General features: G+C 34.6%; 1 protein-coding gene across 14 annotated transcripts in view; it reads left to right on the forward strand.

Annotated features, from left to right (window-relative positions):
* LMLN (leishmanolysin like peptidase) overlaps positions 1-19,293 on the forward strand; it is a 104,744-nt gene that overhangs the window by 14,154 nt on the left and 71,297 nt on the right. For 12 of the 14 annotated variants that reach the window (XR_014077280.1, XR_014077282.1, XR_014077283.1 and 9 more), the window contains exons 7-13: positions 2,159-2,264; positions 5,445-5,539; positions 9,618-9,735; positions 11,002-11,109; positions 14,068-14,144; positions 15,480-15,590; positions 17,507-17,639. Coding sequence is in view for 4 of the 14 variants with exons in the window: in XM_081571640.1 (XP_081427766.1) it covers positions 2,159-2,264; positions 5,445-5,539; positions 9,618-9,735; positions 11,002-11,109; positions 14,068-14,144; positions 15,480-15,590; positions 17,507-17,639 (748 nt within the window). In the remaining 10 variants the exon portion in view is untranslated. The remainder of the gene's footprint in view (positions 1-2,158; positions 2,265-5,444; positions 5,540-9,617; positions 9,736-11,001; positions 11,110-14,067; positions 14,145-15,479; positions 15,591-17,506; positions 17,640-19,293) is intronic. The other 2 variants (XR_014077286.1, XM_081571641.1) reach the window with 1 other exon arrangement.

A 19,293-nucleotide genomic window follows, 5' to 3' on the forward strand; every position in this document is an offset into this window, starting at 1 on the left:
AGTACCCTTGTTTTAGACCTAAAAGCCCCATAACCTAGGAAATCCCTCAGTTCTGGGCAAACTGGGATTGAAGGTCACTCTAAAAATAAAACATCCCTATTGTTAATAGCAATTAGTTGTGATAGTGGAATTTAGTGGTGGTAGGTTGTAAAATAAGGAATTTTTACTTCATTCTTCATACATTTCTATAGTTTGGATATATAGCTCTTTCCAGTGAGCTTTTATTACTTTTTTTAAACAAAAGACATGTTAAAGTGAACTTTAAAAAAACAAAACAAAAGTGAACTTTATATATTAGGAACAGAATGGGTTCCCTGGGGAAGTAGGGAGAGGGATATAAAATCCCATGTTGAGACGGGTCTAGATTAGTTCATCTCTTTTTAGCACCTGATAATACTGAAAGTACTTAGAGTATTTGTCTTTTAGGGAGAGAATCCAGCATAGGAGTTATCACATAGATGAGAATCCCATAGCCCAGAGAATTGTTTCACTTTCAAAGCCCTGCTGTTATGTTTCTCTAAGGCACTTGAGCATTTGGTTCACTTTAGGTATGAGTGACTAGCTGAAAGAATAAACGTTCCTTGTGTCAGTGAATTTGAAGCTACTCATGTTTGTCTTCTCATACCTGGGGAAGATTCTGGTTTCTTAGAAGACTGTTGACGTTAAAAGAAAGAGCAATATTTTAAGTTGGTGTTTTTGAATCTTTTATGATAGAAGTGGCACTTTCCTTCAAAACTGCTATATTGCATTAATTCATTCCATAAATATTTGAGTCCTTAATATGTTGCCAGCAGACTAGGTGAACAAAACAGGCACATGTACCTGCCTCATGGAATTTACAGATTACAGAGGGAGTCAGGTAGTAGTTAAATACAGTTAGAAAGAGACATGTGACTTCAAATATGATAAATACTTTGTAGAAAAAGACAGAGTGCTATGACATGAAAGAGAACAAAAGGAGGCAAACATAATTTAGATGAATTGGACAAAGAAGACCTCTTTGAAAAAGTGAAACTTTAGATATAAGCTGAAAATTAATTAGCATCAGCCACATAAAGAGCTGGATAAGAGCTTATGTTAGGAAAAAGCTGTGTCTACCTGTTGGTGTTGAGGATAAGAGCTTCAGGAGATGCACTGGAGGGAGAAGCAGACAGGGCTGTTTTATTCTAAATGCTTAAGTCCCTGAGGGTTTGAGCCTGATAGAGACATTTATTTTATATTTTAGAGGTCACCATGGCAACATTTTGGTGAGTAAATTATAGTCATAATTTTCTAAGTGTAAATCTGTTGTTTTCAAGTATGATAAAAGAAGTGCATGTATGTTTTTTTCTTTCTTTTTTTTCTTTTTTACCTACATAAGGCAAATGTTACTTTGTAAATAGGCTATCACTGCTTGGGGAGGTTTGTGATATTTCTGTGGTAAAATGTTAAGGTAGTGTTGGGAGAAAAAACCTTGCGGTTCCCTATATTGCTGTTTGGCACAGTGTTTGAAAGACAGTTAGATGCATGGTGAGATTGAATTACTCTAGGTCCCAATCAGCTCTTGGATTCTCAAGTTCTGGGCTCATAAAGAGATATCGAGTTCTGTAGAAGGTATAAAATACTGTATGAAATATGATGACAGGAAGATAAAAATCTTTATGTTAATGAAAGCATTGTTGGGACAGAAGGAGGATAGTGAAATGGAAATAAGAGGTTTCTGTAACTTGCAGCAACCTGAATGGTTTGCTTATTGTCTGTCCTATGATATAACTCTTTTCCCTCTCTACCTACTTGTCTGTCCCTGTGCCTATACATATAGTGAAATGCTGAAGTCAGAAATGTGTTTTGCAAGTAATATAGTGTTAGAATTTAAGTTTTCCAGTTCATTCCCTTTTTTGGTACATATTGACCTGTTTTACAAATTCACACTAAAGTATAATTAACTGACTCTATCTTTTCATGGGAACAAGTGTTGATTAGCTGTATCATAGGGAAAAACAGGTGTAAGTCTTGGAAATAAAAGATAGTGAAAGTTAGATGTTATAAAATCACATTTGATATTTAACAAAGATTTTTCTGACCTTAATCAGTTTTTGATAGAAAAATACAGGTTAATAGATATCATAGTACACACTGTCCTGGAATATAATTAAAAATTTAATGTCTGTTTTAACAGGCCAATAGCAGGATATGCTAACCTGTGTCCAAATATGATCTCTACTCAGCCTCAGGAGTTTGTTGGGATGCTGTCCACAGTGAAACATGAGATTATTCATGCGCTGGTAAATTTTGCTATTAATTATTATTCTTTCCTTCATGCCTTGAGGTTTTGATACTCTCATTTAATTAGATGTTAAAATTTAAGATTATGTGGCTTTTTAGATTGTGTTCAATAAAACCTAGTTGATTAGGCCTCTGCCAATAGCCGATAGAGAATTTTTAATGATTAGGATAGTGGCTAGGTTTAGTTATACTAACTTAAAATAATTAAAGTAAATCCATTGGGTAAATAGGAGTTTTGAAAAAATGATTAAGCTTCTTAAGAAAAGACTTGGTAGTTAAAAGTGATACCTAGGGACTTCCCTGGTGGTCCAGTGGCTTAAACTCTGCGCTCCCAGTGCAGAGGGCACAGGTTCAATTCCTTGTCAGAGAACTAGATCCCTGCATGCTGCAACTAAGACCTGGTTCAGCCAAATAAATTAATAAATCTTTAAGGAAAAAAAATGATACCTGGTTATAGATCTGTCTTCTCTCCTTTAGAGATCTCATTTCTAAAAGTCTTCTTGATCTGTTTAGGCTTTCTAAATTTTATATATACTAACTGATTCAGAACTTCTCTTTGCTTTCCCCAATCAGTCCAAAGTAGTAAACTTTTACACGATGTCTGGGGAATTAAATGAAGTTGCCTAAGATCTAGGAAATATCTTCCTGATGTCTTTCATGTGTTTAGAAAATATAATAGATGGGAGTAAAATGCAGTGATTAAGAGAGAGAATAGATCACACAGATCTAGGTGTGAATCTCCTTAGCTTTACTGCTAAAAATCTTGGGGGTCTGTTAGAAATTATTTAGCCTTTATAAGTCTCCGTTTCATCTATAAAATGAAGATAGTAGTACATAGTAGAGTGGATTTTTTTTCTTGAAGTTTAAATAAGATAAAGCATATAAATGGTTTAGCACCATGCTCTACATAGTAAGGCATAATAAAATTAGTGGCTGTTATTTATGAGTCTTTTTTCATGAGCTATCATGTATGATTTCTTTAAATCAGCAAATACCTGAATAATTCAGTGAAACTCTAGTGTATACAGGTGAGCCTGCTATTGTGATGAAAGACAAACATCATTCTAAAAAACATTTTCAGCTTTAAGCTCCAAAAACTGTAGATGCTTGATGCTGAGAGAACCAGAAAAAAACCCCAGCAGGTTTTAAATCTAATGTATAAGTAAACATGAATGCAGAAGTCTCAGACATGAGGTAAATTGGATTATAAACAGGCAGGTCACAAAAGAAAAGGTCCAATTGGTCAAGAAGTATATAAGAACATATTGAGATTTATTTTAGCAGTCAGGGAATCTCAGAGTCAGACACCATTGAATGTAAAAGCATGCATAAGAGTTACTATATATGTTGACTTTTTTTTTAAATAAAAATAATAAAAATTTATTTCAGGAACAAGATGAAACAAATGAAGCACAACTCAGCATCACTCAAATGGTGTGAATAGAAACTGCAAAAAAAAAATCAGTAATTTTGCTAATGTCTAATTATGATGAAAATGATTCTAAATTTGACTGATATTTTTAAATTATTTATATTGACAGGAAATCAACTAACTATATTGTCATAATATGTACATTGACTTTAAGGTAGTAGTTACCTCTGGGAAAAGAGAGAGGAGAAAGGGTTAAGGTAATGGGCCTTCAACAGTATTCTGCAGTGTTTATATTTCTCTAAAAAAAAGTATAAAGAAAATGTAGCAAAACTAATAAATCCTCTTAAAGAGTAAACATATGTTTCTTTTAGATTTTTAAACTTTTTTGTATATTTGTATTCTAAAAATTGCAAAAACCTAAGAAATTAAAATATTAGTTTGTCTCAAAAACCATTCTGGAGGATGGTAAGAATTAAATGTTTAACAAATACACTTATTCTCTATAAAGTTATATACGCTCTAACTATCAAATACAGTCATTCCTGGTACTTTCAATACTAGATATGCCTTCCGAAATGTGTGTGCTTAGAAAAATTTTCAACTTGATAGGGAAGAAAAAAATGTGGATTTAGAATATTCTAAAGGATGAGGCACATCATACTATTTTAAGCTTTATATTACCACAATGAATTGTATATTAAAAACTATTTAGATTTTGTTAGCTGACTCCATTAAATATCCTTTGCATCTTCAGAGATTAAAAAAGAAAAAATGTAGGAATAAAAGAATACTCTGGATTCCATTAATCATTTTGGCAAGCCTTGAATGACACAGAGACCACAGTTATATAAGCAAAGAAATTTGGCAAAGAAATTGATTACATGATCATTTGTGCTTGTTAGTTATTTGAATATAAACTATAGCATATTTTCAATGTTAAAACATACTCTAATTAGTACTTACAAAAGTGCTTTTTTTTTAGTTATTTAGGTTAGGAAAGAAAGGAAGAAAAGAAATCTTACTAATGAAACAGGAGATGTCCAATGTCAATTTTTTTTTCTTTTTTTGCCTTATCTTATTTGGGAGGGGGGAGAATAGCAAATGGGACTTTGAATACCTTTATGTAAAGTATCTTATTAAAATTGAAGACTTCTTAAAAATATTGTCTAAAAATGTGATTATAAACAAATTCACATTGGAAAGAAAACCTTTAGAAATACAGATGATTTTACATGTTACCTCCAAAAGAACTACAGCTAACATTTCTATATATGTTTCCAGTCTTTTTTCCAGAGTATACATACATCCCCCCACATATGCATACATTTATGGTCTTTTTTTAGGTATAGATATATATTAAGTGTGGACTTTGGGATCAAAGCCTTTAAATTTTTATGAGTATTCTTACGAGCACACTCCCCTGCTCTGAACTGTATTGTTAATTATTCTCAATAGTAGCATTCCCTGGTTGCAGGTGTAGAGTTTATTAGTAAGTTCATGTAAAGAGGACCAACTGTGATAAACACATCTTGAAACAAATAAATGCATTGTCTATACCAACCAAAGAATGTCTTTACTATTGCTTTTGATTTTTTCACTTAGAATTATCTCAAGCAATTGGAATTTAAAATTCATAATATGAAATAATTTCAGTCCTACTCCAGTATATGGCAAGTTCCTACAGAAGTATTGCCATGATGCTTTTATGTAGTTATATCAGTGTTCTCTTTTGATAGTGGCATGTTTTGATATCTATAGTCAGATTTGATATTTTTCACTGTAAGACATTTTGAACTTTTTCTTACAGGGTTTCTCTGCTGGGCTATTTGCATTCTACCATGATAAAGATGGAAATCCTTTAACTTCAAGATTTGCAGATGGTCTCCCACCTTTTAACTATAGGTATTTGGGTTTTTTTGTTCTTGTTCTCTTTTAGGAGGATGCTAAGACTAGAACCTGAGAATTCTTATATGTTAATTTCTACAAATAATAGTGGCTTTATGGCTAACCTAAGATTGTATATCCTATATTATTATAACAAGATAGGATATGAGGTTATTTAGCTTTACCTTTTCATTTCACAGATGAAACAGCTGAGATGGAGAAAACTTAAGTGGCTTAGCCAAAGAGCGAAGACTCTTCTTGCCAGGCAGAGCTCTCTTCCACCACTCTGTAGTAGCTTATATTATTTTACAAGAGAGTCAGGCCATGGGAGAATATGGGTTGGTTATATTTTGGTTTATTAATAATTATTGTCTATACATTGCAATGTTTACATGTTAACTGTAAACTGTATTTTATAGTTTTTTAAAACCGTATTTTATTTCACATGTTAGCAGTGATCTAGAAGTTCAGGGCCTGAAAGAAATAATACTAAGAAATACTAAAAGAAAAATTATTAGGAATTTTATATAGACTATCAGTCACAGAACTATAACCACTTGCATGGATTTATATATCTAATTTAAGAGCACATGTCTACAAAAAGACACGTACATGAATGTTAATGGCAGTTTTATTATTAATAAACAAAAAATGGAAACCACCCAAAGGTCTATCAATAGAAGAATGGATAAATAAATTGTAATATATTCCTATAATCAAAAACTACAAGGCACTGAAAAGAACACCTTATTGCTACATGTAATAACGTGAACAAATATCATAGGGTTGAACAAAAGAAGTCATAGTCTAGTTGTATGGAGTTTAAAAACAGTCCATGATAAAAGACAGATGAGTAATTTTACTTGAAGCCGTAGGCTATTAAATGCCATGCAAGTTGAACAAATTGAGAAGGCACATAAGGAAACCTTCTCAGGGTACTGACACTATTCCATAATTAGAGGTAGGGAGTGGTAAACAGATACAGAATAAAAAATTAATTCTCATATGAAGATCTCCATTTAGGTAGCTTATTATTCAGTCGCTCAGTTGTGTCTGCTTTGTGACCCCATGAACTGCAGCACACCAGGCTTTTCTGTCCTTCACTATCTTCCTGAGTTCGCTCAAACTCATGTCTATTGAGTCAGTGATGCCATCCAACCATCTCATCCTCTGTTACCTCCTTCTCTTCTCACTTCTAGGTAGCTGGAAGTGCATAATTATTAAAAACACATAATACTTTATTCATCATAGTATTTTTTTAGAGTACATGTTAAAAAACAAAATTGTTAGAAACAAAATTGTAATGTAGAAATAGATGTTTTACTTCATAGATTGTATTTGTTTGATAATATGGGAGAAGTCTGGTCTTTCCTAAGAATTGTGGTCTTTATGGGAAACACATAAGTAGTGAGAGTGGGAACATCTATGTAGTGATAAGGAGGAGAGAGATACCCACACATAAGAACCATTATTAAGCTGATAATTGCAGTGCTTTCTTACATTTTGGATATTCCTTAAAAGAAGAAAATCTTATAGTATAAATGGAGATAACAGAGTAATAAGAAATTCAGATGGTAGACATAGAAAGAGTTGGATTTGGCCCTCACCTTTTTATTTGGAGAAACCATTAAATCTTTTTTTTTTTTTTTTTTTTTAGTAGTTGGACATATTTTATTTTTTAATTTTTTTTTTTTTTCTTTTTATAAATTTATTTATTTTAGTTGGGGGCCAATCACTTCACAACATTGCAATAGTTTTTGCCATACATTGACATGAATCAGCCATGGGTTTTGAGAAACCATTAAATCTTGAAATGTGAATGGTGAAGAGAATACTGGAGTTATTAATATGGTAAACACTGTTTCTTTTCCTTTTGGCTTTGTTCCCTATTTATATTTAAACATTGCCTTGCTGTGGAAAAAGAAAAGGAGTTAAGAATAACCTTGCTAAGGCATGAGTAGATGAGCAGATCTACAGCAGAAAAAAACACAAAGGATTAATTGTAGAATATAAGTAACGATTATTGGGTATACAGGTGTTTACTGTATAATTCTTTGAATAATATATAAAATCTTCATAAAATAATGGTGGGAAAATAATTTCTTTATATTCTGTTTTATTGTTGAGAATGAGAGATTCATAGGGTCAGTGGTAGAAGTAATGTAGGAAAAAGCCAGAAAATAACGATGCAGGTTATGGGTAAAAATGAAAATTGATGACCATTATGCTGCTGCTGCTGCTAAGTCGCTTCAGTCGTGTCCGACTCTGTGCGACCCCAGACGGCAGCCCACCAGGCTCCCCTGTCCCTGGGATTCTCCAGGCAAGAATACTGGAGTGGGTTGCCATTTCCTTCTCCAATGCATAAAAGTGAAAAGCGAAAGTGGAGTCGCTCAGTTATGTCCGACTCCTAGCGACCCATGGACTGCAGCCTACCAGACTCCTCCGTCCATGGGATTTTCCAGGCAAGAGTACTGGATTGGGTTGCTATTGCCTTCTCCGGATGACCATTATAATTTTCTATAATAAATATAACATTTTTGTGGTAGTGCTTCTATTTGTGTAAGATAGATTCTCCAAAATGAGATTGTTTTCTCCCATTTACTTATTTTTTAATCATATTTTTGCCATGCAGAAAAGTTTTTAAATTTTACATTGTTAAATTTATCTATTTTCTTGCTTAAGAAAGTTTCTTCTGCTCTACAAAGATTATAAAAATATTCAACATTTTTTCTGGTAAATTTATTATTTGGATTTTTATGTTCATAGCTTTAATCTAAGAATTTATTTTTGCTTCATGTATTTTGGGGTTCTTTTGTAAGGTATATACATGTCTATAATTATGTCTTCTTGGTGGACTGACCCTTTCTTTATTATAAAATGTCTCTAGTAACAATTTTGTCTGATACTAGTATAAATGTTCCAGCTCTTTTTTTGAGTACTATTTGCATGATACGTGTTTTTAATCCTTTTACAGTCAACCTATTTGTATCCTTGAGTGTGAACTGTGTATCTTGTAGACATAGTTGGATCATTTTGTTTTTTTTTTAAATGCATTCTGCCAGTTAACCCTGTTCTGCTCCCTCTGGCTGCCAGGTTGCTGGTTTTCACTATGACTGGGCTGTTGGTTTTCAAGGCTGCTATAGAGCTGGAGAGAGGGCATGGGAAACTGCCACAAAGTTTGCTGTTTTTACTGAGATTCATCCAGTTTTCTTAAAGAAGTGCTTCCTGGATTGCTGCAAACTTTTGGTTAATTGCCAGAATTCTGAAAAAAATTCATTTGGCTAATTTTGATACTTTCGTCATTGCTTTCATGAAGTTCAGTGGTCCTTACTCTGCCATTTTTACTGACATTTGTCTGGAATTTATTTCTGTATATGGGGTAAAATAGGGATTTTATCCCTAAAATAGGGATTTAATTTTTACTTGTTGGATAACCAATTGTAAAAAGTATAATTTACTTTACAGCACAATTGTTAAGTAAATTATACTTTCTCACTAAGTTAAAGGGCTTCCCCAGTGGCTCAGCGGTAGAGAATCTGCTTGCAATACAGGAGACACAGGTTCAATGCCTGAGCTGGGAAAATCCCCTAGAGAAGGAAATAGCAACCCACTCCAGTATTCTAGCCTGGGAAATCTCATGGACAGAGGAACCTGACAGGCTACAGTCTATGGGGTTGCAAAGAGTCAGACACAATTTAGTAACTAAACAACAACAGCAAAATTAAGTTAAAATGTCACCTTCTGTTAAGTTTTATTATATACAGTACTTGGATATCTCTCTAGACATGCTTTTGTTTTATCCAGTAAATTTGTTAAGAGGAAATAATTCACTGTCGTCTTAGCCCACTATTAGGTATTTGAATCTGAGCAAGTTATTTCATCTCTCTAAGCTTCTGTCTCTTTATCTGCAAAGTAGTGATGATGATCTCTTAAAGTTACTGAAAAGATTAGATTAGAAAATGCTATCAAGTCTTTGCTTGCACTTGGTATCAAATAAAAGGTCATATTTTAATTTCATATTGATGTTCATAAACACTTCTACATTTAAAGTGGTGACAAATTTGCAAGAAGGACTGTCTTTATTCTTTAATTGCAGTCTTGGATTATATCAATGGAGTGATAAAGTAGTTCGAAAAGTGGAGAGATTATGGGACATTCGCGATAATAAGAGAGTTCCTCACACTGTGAATCTTCTAGTAACACCTCGTGTTGTCGTGAGTATTACTGAGCTTCATGTCTCATGAGCTGTCTGCTCTTTTCATTCATTATGGTCCTTTCTTTACTAATCATTATTGTTTAAGAACTAATGATTAAATTTCAAAGCTTGTAGTAGGAAACATAAAGGCAATACAGTAAAGCTGCAGACCAAGAGATATCTGAGGAAGAAAAATTTAGCAATGACTTAATGGCTCCATTCTACCCACTGCTTTAAGTTGTTATACCAGTGCTCTGTTGTGATACCCCTTAGGATCACCGGTACTGTGTGCATAATTGCTGGTCATTTCATTTGAAATCAGTTTTATTCAGGAGGGTCTCCAGAGGAACAGAACCAACAGGATATGTTTGTTGAGAGAGAAAGAGATGAAGAGATTTATTTTAAGCAGTGGCTGATGTAGTTGTGAAGGTTTATTAGAGAGTCTAAAATCTGATGAGGTAGGCTGGCAAGCTGAAGAAATAGGGAAGAGTTGCAGTTTGAGTCCAAAGACAGTCAACTGGCAAAATTCCTTCTTGCTCAGGGGTGAAGTCAGTCTTTGTTCTATGAAGACCTTCAACTCACTGTCCCATTTATGTTACAGAAGTGATCAGCTTTACTTAAAGTCCACTAATTGAAATGTTAATCTCATCTAAAAACACCTTCACAGAAGCATTCAGAATAATGTTTGATCAAATATGTGGGCACTTTGCCCCAGCCTGGTTGATACATAAAATTAATCATCTCACTCGCTTATTTAATGACAGAAACCTATTCTCACTACCCCGTCTCTTAACCGCATACAGCTCTTTCTGACCTCTGAACTTTTGCGCTGCTCTGGGAATACTGCCCATCCCTGTACTTCATTATCTTAACTGATATACAGATGAAACCAAAAGAACAAAATTGTTTTCTAATGAGCAACTTATTTTTCTTAACAAAGCCTATGTCCATAATATGAGCAGTTTATACCTGCGTTAAAATCATTGTTGACACAAAAGTTACAAATGGCAATCATACCAGTCTATAACTTTTTAAAATATATGACTTAAAGCCAAAATCTTCACTAGAGGAAAAAATAATAAGAGAACAGCAGTTCAATAGCAAAGAAAAGTGTGACGGTGTCAAAATATTTAATTATATTAAAAGCTGTATTTTTAAAAGACATTCTGTCTTCTCATCAAAGTAATTCCTTAGTGGCTACTTTATTTTATCCAGTGTGATAAGGAGTTTGCCATTATGTTGTACTTTTGTGGGTTTATTTATTTATTTACTTTCTGATTCTTAGGATGAAGCACGAAAACACTTTAACTGTCCAATTCTTGAGGGAATGGAACTTGAAAATCAAGGTGGTATGGGCACTGAGCTCAACCACTGGGAAAAGCGGTTATTAGAGGTCAGTTTGTTTGAAAATGTTACTAGACATATTTTTTCTTTAAGAAAATAGATACACTAATGTAGTTTTTTTTTTTTTTTAATATGCAGCTTTTTCCATATAACGATATACTTTCCAAGGAATTACAGATGCTTCTGCTGTGATACATGTATGCTTTCCTAAGCAATCTCTGTCTTCAAAATAAAAAATAACAATTTGTGGGAAACACAAGTACCAAGTTATTAACAAAAGCAATAAGTCATAATAAAAGTACTAGCTCAGTCTAAAAACACATTGTATTTCCAATAAATAAGCTCCTATATTTATTTACTTTAGTATTTCTTTTACCTTAAACAACAGCAAAAAGCAATGGGAGATAGATGGGAGACTATAAATCTAAATAATGGGGACAAGAGTAAAATAAGAGTAAAATGTACAAAAACAATGCAGCAAGTACTTCTAAGACAGAGCCTCTGGCCCTACTGAGCCAACTGGAAGAGTGTGGAACTTCATGCACAGCACAGCATTCCTCTGTTGCTGTGTTCAGGTGTCTTAGTGTGTTTTGTTTTTTTGTTTGTTTTTTAATTTTTATCTTATATTGGAACAGAGTTGACTAACAACACTGTGTTAGTTTCAGATATACAGCAAAGGGATTCATTTAGCTGCTGTTGCTCCACTGCATAAAACATTAAAATCCAGGAGAAATCATTATGAACCAACATGATTTCATCTTATACTGATGTGATTCCCTTATTTGCTAGTCTCATATGAGCTCATTCACATTACAGAAGTATATCCATTAGTAGAATATACTTTATACTTGGGTCTATTTATTTTTAAATAGCTACATAGTGTTATATGTGGAGAAGGAAATGGCAACCCAATCCAGTATTCTTGCCTGAAGAATCCCATGGACAGAGGAGCCTGGAGGGCTACAGTCCTTGGGGTCGCAAGAATCGGACACGACTTAGTGACTAAACCACCATATTGTCACCATAATGTGACAATAATCCTATGTCAATGAATAATTATGTTTTAAATGTTTTATCTTAAAATGTTATAATGAGTGATTTATTTATATCTTCAGTGCTGTACAGGAGTGGCATTCCAGTGTGTTCTTAGGTTCAAAAAACAGTCAGTCAAACCTGTAAACCCTAAACAGGTCACATTCAAAAAATACTAGAAGGATATGAGAGAGAAAGTACAGCATGCCAGCATGGCAGTCAGGCATTTCTCCTGTGCTCTGCACAGTAATCTAGGACTATCATCCATGCCTCTTCCCCTCTCCTTCTGGCTCAAACACGATAAGCACAAGACCATAACAGGTGTACAAGAACCAGCCTGGTTTAGAAGTACCATGTCCCAAATAAGGACCAGCATCATTTTTTTTAACAGTTTCATAGACTTAACTTCCAGATACCTGTAAGGGACATACCCATAAGACTCACTGCACACAGAGAAGTCCCACACTGTGGCTAACCAACAGGTATTCATATTCATCTACAGTAATTCTAAGTCCAGAAGCATATCAGGTGATCTTTGTTCCTTAAGTCCTGTTGCCTAGTAACACAGTTGACATTCCACCCTTATTAGGTTTCCAGGGGAGCAGAACTAGAAAGTTAATGCGAGATCAGATTTGTTTATGTAGAAAGAAGAATGAAATTTCTGGGTCAAAGGAAGTTTGAGCCAACTCCGGGAGATAGTGAAGGACGGGGAAGCTTGACATGCTGCAGTCCATGGAGTTGCAAAGAGTCAGACACAACTTAGTGACTAAACGACAATAATATATTTTTTTAGAGGTCTGTTTAAATAAATAAACGGTTGCAGTTTACATACATCATGATCCAAGTTAGCAAAATTATGAAAAGAATGAAATTAGTGCTTGTACTGACCTTATCTGGATGACCATGAAATAACAGTGATAGAAATTTATGGAAGACATGTATGCTTTTATCTCACATGGGACTTTCAGTTTCTTTTATTTTCCTTAAGCAGTTTTTCTCAAGTGATTCTTTTTAGAAAGCTACAGATGGGCCAGAAATGAAAATTTACTTACTTTTCAATAGAAGACTTGAAAGTAGTAATTTTACTAGTTTCATTAACTGCTGCCTTTCCTCTGAAATCAATTTTGTGTTCTTGAGCTGTGTTTTAAAAAGATGAAGTTAAAGTACTTGAGATGGCAATCCAACGTTCAACATAAAGATTAACAAAACACGGGAATTCCCTGGAAGTCCGGTAGTTAGGACTCCACGCTTTTGCTGCCAAGAACGTGGGTTCAGTTCCTGGTCTGAGAACTAAGATACCTCAAGCCATGCAGCACACCCCCTACCCAAAAAAGAAGAATAATTAGAGCATCCCAAAGATACAATGTACTTTCTTAAGAGACAGTGAAGTCCTTAGCATTAGGTGACCTCCTGGTAAGAATTTTATTATATATTAATTAAGACGTTGGGTAGATAGTAGACCTTGATGATGTTTTGTATCCCTCAGGCAACTCCTTTGACCCTATGATTTTGTGGTACTTGTTTTTCATATTAGTATGTATTTTTGTGATCACAGAGTATAAAAACTTGGTTATAAAAGCATTTTCTTTGTAATTCAAGCAAGTATCCCATTCTCCACTCCATTATCTGGGCATCTGTCTCAACCACCAACATTACTTTGCCTTAATAGTGTAATGTTTTTACAATATTTCTGTTTCCATATATTTATCTTCATTTTCATCACAGAGTTCTAAATGCTAGTTATCTGTCATTACAGGGAAATTGTACACAATATAGATATTTGAGGGAGAGAGTAGATTTTTGCTTTAAGCTTCAGTCTGTCATCTTAAAGCTTATATATTTTACTATTTTAAGTCAACATTTTGTCAACCTCTCATACCTTCAACATTTTGCCCATACATCAAAGCAATCACGGAAATTATTGGGAATTGCAAGGAATCCAGTCTTCTAATTAAAATCTGTTGGTGATTTTCAGAATGAAGCAATGACTGGTTCTCATACCCAGAACCGAGTCCTCTCTCGAATCACTCTGGCGTTAATGGAGGACACTGGGTAAGACAGCTGTGAGAATTTTACATGAATTGTTTATTAAATGAATATTAAGATTACTATTAAGATGAAATGAATATTAACTTAAGCAAATATATTTTACACTGAAGATAAATACACCTGTGGGGTTTTTTTTTTAATATACCTGTTTTTAAAATTTTTTTTCAGTTAGCTATCCATTACCTATACTAGCTCCATTCATTCACTCAATAAATGTTTGAGACCCTGAGGTATGTAATAGAATAAAACTAAATCCCTGGCATTATGAGGTTTATTTTTTAATAAATAGAGGGCATGATGATATGAAGGAAAAACTTATATAAACAGTGTTTTTAATTGTAAGTGAAATTGATGTATATAGAGATTCCTGGTGTTTAAGGCAGTAGAACTTTCTTATAAAGCAACAGAATACTGTTTTAAAATGACTCCAGTGGGAGTGTTTTTCTTTGTGGGCTCTTGGGTTTATTTTGATGAGTCTCAGTTTTTGATAGCTTCCTTGCTTTTTGGTATGGCAAGATGTACCAGGCTGATCTGCCCATGCTCTGTATTCTAGATCTGGCATCAGCCAGTCTTCCAAGGAGCACAGGAATGCTCCTTTTGATCGAGAATAGTTTTTAGAAATCACAATCTAGGTACTACATTAATTTCTACTGGGTTGTCCTTGTTTCTTACTGTTTTCAGTGGACCAAGTAGGGAAATTCATATTTTTGAAAAGAAAAAAAATGCTGGATTCCTTTTAGCACTATTATCACTCTTTCCCATTTATCCGTTAATAAGCAATGACCAACAGAAGTGGTCCTGCTGCTCTATTTTTCTAGCCCTTCTGTAAATAATGCTGGTTTCTTTAAGATACAGGTAGGATGCAGAAGCATCTTGGAGTATACACTCCTAGGGAAACCATGGCACTGGTTAATTTTAAAACGTTTCTTCCTTTTTCTGATGCAACAGAATTCCAGTTTACTCCTTTCTCTTTTTTTCTCTCATTCTCTTTGTTTCTTTGCCTTTTATACTCCTTGTCTCACACCTTAAACATTTTCTCCTCTGTGACTTATATCATCTTTGAAAGTTACAATGGAAACATGATTGTGGTTTGGTCTTTTTCAAATATAGAAGCACCCTCAAATACTCATGTTTCCCTCAAGACTAAAGGTTCCTAGTCCCTGCTGCAGTGATCCTGTGCAGCTGGGACTTTGGTTGTAAATGCTCATCTGTGGGGATGGTCACCAACGTCCTTTTTGAGGTCCTGGTTTGCTCATTGTAAAGATTTATAATTGATACGCTGGAGTTGTTTTTTAAGTGACAGTAATATAAAGTTCTTTGTTTGGGTTATTTCCACAGCTGGTATAAAGCTAATTACAGCATGGCTGAGAAATTAGACTGGGGCCGAGGAATGGGCTGTGACTTTGTCAGGAGGAGCTGTAAATTCTGGATTGATCAGCAGAGACAAAAGTAAGGGTGCATTTCCTCCTATTGTCTTTGCTAACAGTTTATTTCTGATTTTATTCTCTATTCACTGTCCCTATTTTCAAAATGTGGTCTAAACCATCCAATTTCAAAATGTGTAGAAACCATCTACAGTTCCTTTATTTAAAAAATTTTTTTGGCTATGTTGGTGCTTTGTTGCTGCTCTAGGGCTTTCTGTAGTTGCAGCAAGCAGGGGTTACTCTCTAGTTGTGGCGAGCAGGGGCTACTCTTCACCCCGGTGCATGGACTTCTCATTGTGATGGCTTCTTTCGTTGTGGAGCACAGCTCTAGTGCGTGGGCTTCAGTCGGCGTGGCACATGGGCTTAGTTGCTCTGCAGCATGTGGGATCTTCCTGGACCAGGGATTGAACCCGTGTCTCCTGCATTGGCAGGTGGATTCTTTACTCCTGAGCCACCAGGGGAGCCCTGATAGGGCTTTTGTGAAGCTAAATTTTTTAATTTTGATTAATTTCAAATTATCAATTTGTCCTTTTATATGTCATACCAATGCCTGATTCCTGACTTCAGACATTCTGATTCGGTTGGTATGGGGTGCAGGGTGGGCATGGAGGTTTTAAAAGTCTCTCTAGATGATTCTAAAGTGCAGCAAAATTTGGGAACAACAACACTAGCAAATCAGGTTGTTGTACTGGAGTTAACTAACTGTCCCAAAAGTAGCTACGGTGTTTCCTGCTACTGCTTATGAGCAGCTTTCCTCATAGCAGGCTTTTAACTCAGACCTCAAACTCCGTAGTAGAAATTCTGAGTGATTAAAACTACTTTGAGACCTAGCCCAGATGAGAAGAGTAAGACTAACATCTTCATCAGAAGTGCTTGTTACCAGGTACTTCTGTAATGGACAAGGCACTGACCCTGGAGAGAGAAGTTTAAGTCCCATCTCACTCCCTCATCAGCTCTATGATCCTGGACAAGCTAAATGTCTCAAACTATTTGTTTATCAGTGAAATGAACATACTAGTTCTACTTTGGAGGGTTCCTTTAGGAATAATGATATTGTATACTATTTGAAAGTTCTATTAATCATAGAATGCTGGACTTCCCTGGTAGCCCTTGTTCACAGCAATTAGAGAAAGTCTGCATGCAACAATGAAGACCCAGTGCAACCAAAAATTTTTAAAAATCAATTAATTAAAAAAGAATGTTAAAAATATTGAAATTGTAACAAAAAAGACAAAGTCTAGAATAGATTTCTAATATCTTCTTTAGAGTTTGACACCATGGTATTTTTTTTTTTTAATAAATTTATTTATTTTAGTTGGGGGCTAATTACTTTACAATATTGTAATAGTTTTTGCCATACATTGACATGAATCAGCCATGGGTTTACATGTGTTCCCCTTCCTGGACCCCCCACCCACCTCCCTCCCCATCCCATCCCTCTGGGTCATCCCATTGCCCCAGCCCTGAGCCTTTGTCTCATGCATCGAACCTGGAATGGTGTTCTGTTTCACATATGATAATATACATGTTTGAATGCTATTCTCCCAGAACGTCCCACCCTCACCTTCTCCCTCAGAGTCCATAAAATTGTTCTATGCATCTGTGTCTCTTATTCTGTCTCACATATAGGGTTATCGTTACCATCTTTCAAATTCCATATATATGCATTAGTATACTGTATTGTTGTTTTTCTTTCTGGCTTACTTCACTCTGTATAATGGGCTCCAGTTTCATCCATCTCAGTAGAACCGATTCAAATGTATTTTTTTTAATGGCTGAGTAATATTCCATTGTGTATATGTACCACAGCTTCCTTATCCATTCGTCTGCTGATGGACATCTAGGTTGCTTCCATGTCCTGGCTATTGTAAACAGTGCTGCGATGAACATTGGGGTACATGCGTCTCTTTGACACCATGGTATTTTTATCTTTGTCTGCAGGAGACAGATGCTGAGCCCTTACTGTAACACACTCAGAAGTAATCCATTGCAATTAACTTGCAGACAGGACCAGAGAGCAGTTGCAGTATGCAATTTGCAGAAGTTTCCAAAACCTTTACCTCAGGAATACCAGGTAACACTTGTTTGGGGCACAGTTTCAGGAATCAACCTTTTAAAAAGAAGTCTCCATTTTGAATTGGAAGAGTGAATTAAGCTCTTGAGTTTTTCACTTTGTTAGGCTTCATTTGTTTTCTGTAAGTTAGAAAAAACTGAAGTTTTTCATTTCTTTATAACCAGTATGTTAATTGATAGCAATTAACTAATATCTAGCAATGCCTTGTAGTAGTGGTAAGAGACATTTAGAATATTTATTTTGATGTATTTTTTAAACTATTTCTTTTTGTTTCAAAAGTCTTCATCTTTAATTTATATTAAAAAAACAAAGTTCTTTAAAGAAAGGAACTGACTGGGAAGACAAATATATCGCTTATATGCAGGATCTTTAAAAAAAATGATACAACTAAACTTATTTTAAAGTTTATAACTAAACTTTATTTTAAACAGAAACAGACTTGGACTTAGAGTACAAACTTATGATTACCAGGGAGGAAGGGTGAGAGGAGGGATAGTTTGGGAGTTTGGAACTGACATGTACACACTGATATATTTAAAGTAGATAACCAATAAGGTTAGATAGCATCACTGACTCAATGGACATGAATTGAGCAAACTCCGGGAGAGAGTGGAGAACAGAGGAGCCTGGCACGCTGCAGTCCATGGGGTCGCAAAGAGTCAGACCCATCTTAGCAACTGAACAACAGCAACCAATAAGGACCTACTGTATAGCACAGGGAGCTCTGCTCAGTACTCTGTAATAACCTAAATGGGAAAAGCATTTGAAAAAGAATAGATACTTTATATGTATAACTGAATCACTTTGCTGCACACCTGAAACTAACACAACATTGTTGATCAACTACACTCCAATATAAAATAAAAATATTTTTTAAAAAGAAAAAAAAAGTAACTTAAATACTCTACTTCAGTTAATTAGAAGGCTTGGAATTTCTGCTCTAGATGATTTTTCCTAATGGTATCTAAAAGGTGAAGACAATGGTCCCACATGTTCAGTCTGAATCTCTGATGTAGGCTTTAAGCTTTTTGTTGAAGTGGCTATTTCTAAAAAAGGTTTAACACTGCCTGCCATTGACAAAGGAGCCATAAGTCAGAAATTATCTCAGAAGTGAGTTTAAAGTGATTGGTTCTAAATTTTGAGCTTCCTACATATGTTTATAACCCCACTGAGTGCTTTAGACACTGTAAGGTTGTGACTATATATTTCTGCACTTAGTACTGTAATTCAGTGAATTGGTATAAAGTGTGAAATCTTTAAAATTTTTCTGGTACCTTGTTTCTTTGGTGTTCCTAATATTATATATATTATCTCATTCATTTACTCATGGGTTTTTCAAATTTGTCAAAACAACATATAAATTATGTCTCTAAAAACATTTGAAGTACACTGTATTTAAAACATCTAAATTTTATGAATTAGTTTTATGTTTTGTCGGCTCTTAAAACTCTATTTATCCTTTTAAAATATTAATCAAATTTGTCATCTAATAAAAACTTAACTTAGACTAATTTACTTACCTTGCTTCTTTCTAAAACTACTACAACCTTGAAATACCCCTCCAGTAGTATATTACTCTTTTTGTGTTTATTCCGTATGAAAAAAATAGATTAAGATCTCCTTTGTATTATACAGCATTAGACGGTTGCTATAA

This window comes from Giraffa tippelskirchi, chromosome 2 (genome assembly GCF_054371585.1).
Source record: "Giraffa tippelskirchi isolate mGirTip1 chromosome 2, T2T-mGirTip1v1.2.pri, whole genome shotgun sequence".
Taxonomy (NCBI): Eukaryota; Metazoa; Chordata; class Mammalia; order Artiodactyla; family Giraffidae; genus Giraffa; species Giraffa tippelskirchi.